At 47.2% G+C, this 8,707-nt stretch overlaps 2 protein-coding genes across 2 annotated transcripts; one reads left to right on the top strand and one right to left on the bottom strand.

The window, feature by feature from the left end:
* Positions 1 to 2,272: 2,272 nt before the first annotated feature.
* Positions 2,273 to 3,729, bottom strand: LOC132242072 (cleavage and polyadenylation specificity factor subunit 6-like). Its single transcript, XM_059710989.1, has one exon. It carries the CDS (start codon positions 3,690 to 3,692, stop codon positions 2,454 to 2,456), a length of 1,239 nt encoding a protein of 412 aa, XP_059566972.1. The 5' UTR covers positions 3,693 to 3,729; the 3' UTR covers positions 2,273 to 2,453.
* Positions 3,730 to 7,039: 3,310 nt separating this feature from the next.
* LOC132240784 (cleavage and polyadenylation specificity factor subunit 6-like) lies at positions 7,040 to 8,480 on the top strand. Its single transcript, XM_059708414.1, is given in 1 exon segment — positions 7,040 to 8,480. A coding segment is annotated over 1 exon segment (1,239 nt). The 5' UTR covers positions 7,040 to 7,083; the 3' UTR covers positions 8,323 to 8,480.
* The last annotated feature ends 227 nt before the right edge of the window (positions 8,481 to 8,707 follow it).

Genomic DNA, 8,707 nt, shown 5'->3' with positions numbered 1-8,707 from the left:
AGTCTTTGCAAGTTTACTTAAACATGGTGAAAAGTGCCTACCGATGTTAAAGTTCTATATAACTTACACTGTACAAAGGGAGACCACACCCTTCAGGTTCTTGGAAGGGAGAATGTGAGCACAACATTTTGAGGACCAGGCCCTGGGTTGTATACCCAAGAGTGGAATCGCTGGGTTTGGGGAACGCACAATCAATATCCCTCGAGGATAACAAACCTTCCAAAGCCGCTCTGCTAACTTACACTCCCCCCAGCCGTGGAGGCGAGTTCCATTGCTCTGAATCCTCCCCAAAGCTCAGTGGCTGTGGGGACCCACACCTTCCATGAGGCAGACATGGCCATGTCTCTCTACAGAAGCACACGGCTATACACAGAGGTTCCTAGAGCCTGTGAGATCAGGGTCTGGAGAACTAGTTAGATCAGTGGTTCTCAACCTTCCTAATGCCGCGACCCTTTAATACAGTTCCTCATGTTGTGGTGACCCCCAATTTCATTGTTACAAATTGAACATAATTAAAGCATAGTGATTAATCACAAAACCAATCTGTAATTATATATGTGTTTTCCGATGGTCTTAGGTGACCCCTGTGAAAGGGTCGTTCAACCCCCAGAGGGGTCGCGACCCACAGGTTGAGAACCGCTGAGTTAGATGGTTCTAACGGCTTCTCTCTACAAAAGCTCAAAGCATTCATCTCTAAGAAAGAGCCCTCCCGGCTCAGGACCCCAGGCCTGGATCCTGACCCTTGGGCAGCGTTGGCTGCATGCCAGCCTGGCTCTTACCTATTCCCTTTGTCTCCAAGCTAACCAGCTGCCTGTTCACATGGCCTTGCTCTGGGCAGGAAGCCGGACAGGTGGTAGCACTGGCTTGTCCTGTCCGGAGGCCACCTCAGTGGAATCACAGTAAATTCTGTCCTTCACGTGTGGGTTTCACTGTCAAATCCTGGGAAGCCGGCCTCCCGCCTCCTGCCTCTTGTTTCTATGGAGGACGCCCACCTCCCCAGCCATGTCTGTCCCACATTCGCAGCCTCTTGAATGGAGTCACCAAAGATGCCCACATGGCTAGCTGACCCACTGAGGGGTGCTGGCTGGGGAAAGCAGCAGTCCCACCCCTTTCTGGGAAAGAGGAGGAACAAGGCACTGTAGTTGTGGGCGCTCGCCAGAGGGCAAAGCATGCCGCGTTTTGGGAGAGCCAGTTTAGGAAAGGTGGAATTTCCGCGTTCTAAAATTAAACTAGACAAACTTACTGTCTGGGTACTGCGCTGTTTCCACCCTCTCTCCAGATGGGCTCAGCGACACCCCAGAATGGTCCAGCTGGCGTTTCTTACCTGCATCCTCCCACACAGACTCAGCTCTCCCTACCTAATCCTTACTGGCCCTGGGCAGGGCCTTGTTTCAGGGCCCCACCTCTCCAAACCGGACCCTCACCCCACATTCCCGGGGGCTGCCTGATGGTTTGGGACTTCCTGGGCCTTTTTCTCTCCCTTGGCCACATCTTTCTGCTTCAGCGGCTGGATCTCTGGCACAATTATTCCCACATCATTCCTTTAAGGAAGCTTTCTCTGCCCAATACTTTATAGTAGTACTAGAGGCCCAGTGCATGGATTCGTGCACCAGAGGGGTCCCTCGGCCTGGCCTGCAGGGATGGGGGTGGGAGGGACAGGCTCTCCAACATCCTGAGGAGTCCCGGGTTGCAAGAGGGCACAGGCCAGACCGAGGGACCCCACCGGGTGCACGATCAGGGAGCGGGGAGGCTCCAGGGTGAGTCTGGCCAGTCTTGCCCAGTCCAGATTGGCGGGACCCCAGCAGCAAGCTAACCTACTGGTCGGAGCATCTGCCCCCTGGTGGTCAGTGTGCGTCATAGCAACTGGTCAAACAGTTGAATGGTCAAACACTTAGCATATTAGGTTTGTATTATATAGGATGGTTCTTTTGCTTGTAGTCAAATTGTGCTGTGTATGTGTGTGTGTGTGTGTGTGTCCATTGTAAAGAGCAGAGGGAAGAGCCCAGGTGTTAGTGGTGGGTAGTACTTGGTGAGGTAACTCACCCTAACCAAAAACACTGAAGATTAATGTAAACCTAAATGCCAAGTTGTTAATTTGCACTAAGAGTGATGATAATCTGTCCAATTTTACTAATACTTTCCCTGAGCTGGGTGCTTTAAAGATAACATTTAATTCAATCATAGAAATCCTATGAGGTTCTCAACATAAGTGTTGTGGTCCAGCCCCAGCAGTTCCCATAGGTGTGGACGGAGTCGGTGAAGAAGGAATTTTTTTTTATTTTTATTTTTTTACCATTTACACATATTTGCTTTATTCAGATCTATTCCTGTTCATTTTATCCATGAATCCTTACAGGTTCAGTTCAACCGCAAGAAGCAAACTGCTGGACAAGCGTCATGTTTCCCTCATGAAGACTGTTTTGTCTTGGAAGGTGTTCCTCTTCCTTCAGCTTCTAGCGATGACGATACTTGCGCTCTCGGTCTCGGTCCTGATCTCGGTCCCGATGTCTCTCTCTTCCTCTGCTTCTCTCTCTATAACAATTATCATGACGATCTCTACTGCGGGATTTATGGCGCCGACGCTTTTCTCGTGATCTACTACGGTCCCTCTCTCTTGATCGTTCACGTCTTGATCCAGAACCATAAGACTTGGATTCAATTCCATGAAGGCAAAATTGCAAAGAGCTAATAAGAACTTTGCAACGATCATCAGCAGACACTTTGGATTGTTTAATTAAAGAAATTGCAGTTACCAATGCCTCAATTGCACTCCCATAATCACCAGCACAGGCATCAGACACGGCTCTTGAAATAGCACTGCTTGAGGTTGCCCTATTTCTATTCATGATTTCTTCAAACTCAGCTTCACTCAGTGGAGTTCTTGCTGTATCCATTTCCCTTCCAGGAGGCCCATAGTCACCCCTATCATATGGCAGAACCTGACCAGGTGGAGGTGGACCTGGTGGGCCTGGAGGACCGAAGGGTGGACGTGGTGGAGTCTGTCCAGCTGGGAAAGGTGGGGGTAGCCCTCCTGGCCAAGGAAATCTGTCCCCACCGGGAACAGCCCCTGGAAAACGGCCCCGTCCTCTACCACCCCGTGGAAATGCTGCACGTGAACTGCCTCCTGGAGGACCAGCTTTACCCTCCCCAGACATTTGTCCCGATTGTGTAGTTTTCCTGGTCCGCATGCCAAATTGACTCAGGAACTGTTTATTGCTTGGAGTTACAACAGGATTCTGACCATGAAGTTCTCTTTTAGGCAAAAGATCCATTAACTTTTTTGAGGATGCTTCAGATCCAACACCAACAAGGGCAAACCCCTTTGATTGGCCATTTGCTCGGTTTTCCAAAAACTTTATGTCCAAAATATCATTTACTCCCAAAGAATGCACTGCTTCCGTTAAGTCTTCATCTGTTGTCCACCATGTTAGATTTCCAATATATAATGCAATTCTCTTTCCCGTATATGTGTAGACAGCATTTGGTGCTGCTCCTTTACCCACATCATCACCCACAGCTGGTGGGAGAGTATCCATGTAATCCTGGTCTTCTGGGGCATCTCCATTATTTGCGGACGGAGAGATGACATCATCATGCAAATCTATGTGATCATGTCCACCATATTCAGCTTCCTGGCTGAACTCTTCGCCTACATCCGCGTAAATGTCTATGTGGTCCACACCGTCCGCCATCTTCTCTCGGCCTTGGCCACTGCCGCCGCCACGGCCACCTCCTGCAGGTCTAGAGGTTCCCAAGGGTGTGGAAGGAGTCTGTGAAGAAGGAAGGACACTGCAATAGCGTTCAGTTGATCAGCAGCCTAGCCAGGTTCTCTAGCCAGGATCTCCAGCCAAGTTCTGTGGTGATGTTCTCTCGCTAGGTTCTCCAGCCAGGTTCTGTTCTTATGTCTCCTGTTACATCTGTATTTATACCAGTTGATTTTAATCCTATCCATTCTATTCCAAAGTTTAGGGCGTTTCTTATCTCCATTCCAGGGAGTAAAGATTATGTAGCTTAAGCGTGATTGTTCGTAGTTAAAGTGATTAACTACCCGCCTGGCACTTAGTTAAGGGGTTTTACTGATAAAAATCCCCACCTGGGGAAACAACCTTTCTTGGAGAGGTGCCCTTGGTTAAAACACATAGCACTAAGGCAGCCGTGGGCAAACTACGGCCCTTGGGCCGGATCCGGCCCGTTTGAAATGAATAAAACTAAAAAAAAAAAAAGACCGTACCCTTTTATGTAATGATGTTTACTTTGAATGTATATTAGTTCACACAAACACTCCACCCATGCTTTTGTTCCGGCCCTCCGGTCCGGTTTAAGAACCCATTGTGGCCCTCGAGTCAAAAAGTTTGCCCACCCCTGCACTAAGGGGAGCAAACATATTAAGAACAGTATGCCTTGCCCTAACCAGTTTGGCTAGGTGGATAGAGCGTCAGCCTGCGGACTGAAAGGTCCCAGGTTTGATTCCAGTCAAGGGCATATACCTTGGTTGCAGGCACATCCCCAAAAGGGGGTGTGCAGGAGGCAGCTGATTGACGTTTCTCTCTCATCTATGTTTCTAACTCTCTATCCCTCTCCCTTCTTCTCTGTAAAAATCAATAAAATATATATTAAAAAAAGAAAGAACAGTATCCCAGATATGCTAGGTCCCTTGAAACATAAGCTGTGCAGATGTTTCTTCCCTGCAGCAACTGTGTCAAGCAGGAAGGGTGGACCGGCTTTCAGCACTTCAGTCCGCAGGCCGATGCTCTATCTACCGAGCCAAACCAGTTAGGGCAAAACAATAGCATTTTAGATATACAATGAGTTAAAATATGCTATTAAGTTCACCTGATTCTTTTTCTTGTATTGTTTTTCCTTTTGTTAATCCTCACCCGAGTATATTTTTCCATTGATTTCTATGGAGAGTGGAAGAGAGAGGGAAAGACTGAATGGGCTGAACACTTTCGGAAGAAGACCCCTCCCCATAATGTAAAATTAAAAAATATAAAATATATTCAAATGATTCAAAAAATAAAATACATGAATAAGAAATATTGAAAAGGATAAAGAAGCAAGTAAATTTATTGGGCCACATGCTCCCAGTTCTCTCCTTAGGCAGCCAGAAATCCTGTGATGAATACATGTGCACCTACAATGTCACACAAAGGAGGTCACCACAAAAGGAGTGCCATGGAGGGTGCCGGTGCCGCACACGGAGGGTGCTGGTGCCGCACACGGAGGGTGCCGACGGAGCGCACAGCTTGGCCGGAGGTGGGGCAGTGGGGGAATGTGGAGCCAGCTCAGTCTGTCTCACATCCTAGCGCTGCCACTGACAAGTTTTGTGATCTCAAGCAAGTCACTTAGCCTTCTGAGCCTCAGGTTCCTCACCTGGGAAGTGGAGAAATTATTAACCAAAAAGAGGTGTTAGAATAAATCATAAATTCCTAACTGGGCAAGTCATGGTGGGTCGGCACACCCAGGCCTATAACTTCTTCAGGGAAAGGTTTTACGTCAGCCCTGATCTTGTTCTAGTGCAGTGATGGCGAACCTTTTGAGCTCGGCGTGTCAGCATTTTGAAAAACCCTAACTTAACTCTGGTGCCGTGTCACATATAGAAATTGTTTGATATTTGCAACCATAGTAAAACAAAGATTTATATTTTTGATATTTATTTTATATATTTAAATGCCATTTAACAAAGAAAAATCAACCAAAAAAATGAGTTCGCGTGTCCCCTCTGACACGCATGTCATAGGTTTGCCATCACTGTTCTAGTGCATCAAGGTTAACACACCATTGAAATGCCAGAAATAATACCCCTGGAAGGCACCATCTACAGGGGAGCACGTTAACTTGTTAACTGCCCTGTTATCCAATCCTGTCTTGCTTTCCCCACCTTCATGTGATCTTCCTTAAATTTCCTCCTTCATTCCAAAAGCATAAAAGGAACTGCAAACTTATTTTCTGGGGCATTTTAGATCCAGCTCCTTGGCAATTGTCAATTTTGGCTTAAATAAACTCTTATAAAAATTCTCTCCAGGTTTGGACATTTCTTATGTGCCAGAAGCCGGTCCAACCTTGCTGCTTGACACAGTTGCTGCAGGGAAGAAACATCTGCACAGCTTATGTGTCAAGGGACCTGGCATATCTGGGATACTGTTCTTTTTTAAAAAATATATATTTTATTAAATTTTTACAGAGAAGAAGGGAGAGGGATAGAGAGTTAGAAACATAGATGAGAGAGAGACATTAATCAGCTGCCTCCTGCACACCCCCTTTTGGGGATGTGCCCGCAACCAAGGTATATGCCCTTGACTGGAATCAAACCTGGGACCTTTCAGTCCGCAGGCTGACGCTCTATCCACTGAGCCAAACTGGTTAGGGCAAGGCATACTGTTCTTAATATGTTTGCTCCCCTTAGTGCAGGGGTGGGCAAACTTTTTGACTCGAGGGCCACAATGGGTTCTTAAACCGGACCGGAGGGCCGGAACAAAAGCATGGATGGAGTGTTTGTGTGAACTAATATAAATTCAAAGTAAACATCATTACATAAAAGGGTATGGTATTTTTTTTTTTTTTTAGTTTTATTCATTTCAAACGGGCCGGATCCGGCCCAAGGGCCGTAGTTTGCCCACGGCTGCCTTAGTGCTATGTGTTTTAACCAAGGGCACCTCTCCAAGAAAGGTTGTTTCCCCAGGTGGGGATTTTTATCAGTAAAACCCCTTAACTAAGTGCCAGGCGGGTAGTTAATCACTTTAACTACGAACAATCACGCTTAAGCTACATAATCTTTACTCCCTGGAATGGAGAAAAGAAACGCCCTAAACTTTGGAATAGAATGGATAGGATTAAAATCAACTGGTATAAATACAGATGTAACAGGAGACATAAGAACAGAACCTGGCTGGAGAACCTAGCGAGAGAACATCACCACAGAACTTGGCTGGAGATCCTGGCTAGAGAAGTTGGCTAGGCTGCTGATCAACTGAACGCCATTGCAGTGTCCTTCCTTCTTCACAGACTCCTTCCACACCCTTGGGAACCTCTAGACCTGCAGGAGGCGGTCGTGGCGGCGGCAGTGGCCAAGGCCGAGGGAAGATGGCGGACGGTGTGGACCACATAGACATTTACGTGGATGTAGGCGAAGAGTTCAACCAGGAAGCTGAATATGGTGGGCATGATCACATAGATTTGCATGATGATGTCATCTCTCCGTCCGCAAATAATGGAGATGCCCCAGAAGACCAGGATTACATGGATACTCTCCCACCAGCTGTGGGTGATGATGTGGGTAAAGGAGCAGCACCAAATGCTGTCTACACATATACGGGAAAGAGAATTGCATTATATATTGGAAATCTAACATGGTGGACAACAGATGAAGACTTAACGGAAGCAGTGCATTCTTTGGGAGTAAATGATATTTTGGACATAAAGTTTTTGGAAAACTGAGCAAATGGCCAATCAAAGGGGTTTGCCCTTGTTGGTGTTGGATCTGAAGCATCCTCAAAAAAGTTAATGGATCTGTTGCCTAAAAGAGAACTTCATGGTCAGAATCCTGTTGTAACTCCAAGCAATAAACAGTTCCTGAGTCAATTTGGCATGCGGACCAGGAAAACTACACAATCGGGACAAATGTCTGGGGAGGGTAAAGCTGGTCCTCCAGGAGGCAGTTCACGTGCAGCATTTCCACGGGGTGGTAGAGGACGGGGCCGTTTTCCAGGGGCTGTTCCCGGTGGGGACAGATTTCCTTGGCCAGGAGGGCTACCCCCACCTTTCCCAGCTGGACAGACTCCACCACGTCCACCCTTCGGTCCTCCAGGCCCACCAGGTCCACCTCCACCTGGTCAGGTTCTGCCATATGATAGGGGTGACTATGGGCCTCCTGGAAGGGAAATGGATACAGCAAGAACTCCACTGAGTGAAGCTGAGTTTGAAGAAATCATGAATAGAAATAGGGCAACCTCAAGCAGTGCTATTTCAAGAGCCGTGTCTAATGCCTGCGCTGGTGATTATGGGAGTGCAATTGAGGCATTGGTAACTGCAATTTCTTTAATTAAACAATCCAAAGTGTCTGCTGATGATCGTTGCAAAGTTCTTATTAGCTCTTTGCAATTTTGCCTTCATGGAATTGAATCCAAGTCTTATGGTTCTGGATCAAGACGTGAACGATCAAGAGAGAGGGACCGTAGTAGATCACGAGAAAAGCGTCGGCGCCATAAATCCCGCAGTAGAGATCGTCATGATGATTGTTATAGAGAGAGAAGCAGAGGAAGAGAGAGACATCGGGACCGAGATCGGGACCAAGACCGAGAGCGCAAGTATCGTCATCGCTAGAAGCTGAAGGAAGAGGAACACCTTCCAAGACAAAACAGTCTCCATGAGGGAAACATGACGCTTGTCCAGCAGTTTACTTCTTGCGGTTGAACTGAACCTGTAAGGATTCATGGATAAAATGAACAGGAATAGATCTGAATAAAGAAAATCTGCATAAATAGTAAAAAAAAAAATTCCTTCTTCACCGACTCCATCCACACCTATGGGAACCCCTGGACCTGCTGGGGCTGGACCCCAACACTGAAGGGTCCCAGGTTTGATCTGGTCAAGGGCTTGTACCTTGGTTGCGGGCACATCCCCAGTGGGGGGTGTGCAGGAGGCAGCTGATCGATGTTTCTCTCTCATTGATATTTCAAACTCTCTATCCCTCTCTTTTCCTCTCTGT

Source organism: Myotis daubentonii, chromosome 9 (assembly GCF_963259705.1).
Source record: "Myotis daubentonii chromosome 9, mMyoDau2.1, whole genome shotgun sequence".
NCBI lineage: Eukaryota > Metazoa > Chordata > Mammalia > Chiroptera > Vespertilionidae > Myotis > Myotis daubentonii.
This window is presented reverse-complemented; position numbering and strand designations above follow the sequence as displayed.

Coding starts and splice junctions, on each gene's coding strand:
- LOC132242072 (XM_059710989.1), bottom strand. CDS start 3,692: ATGGCGGACGGTGTGGACCACATAGACATTTACGCGGATGTAGGCGAA.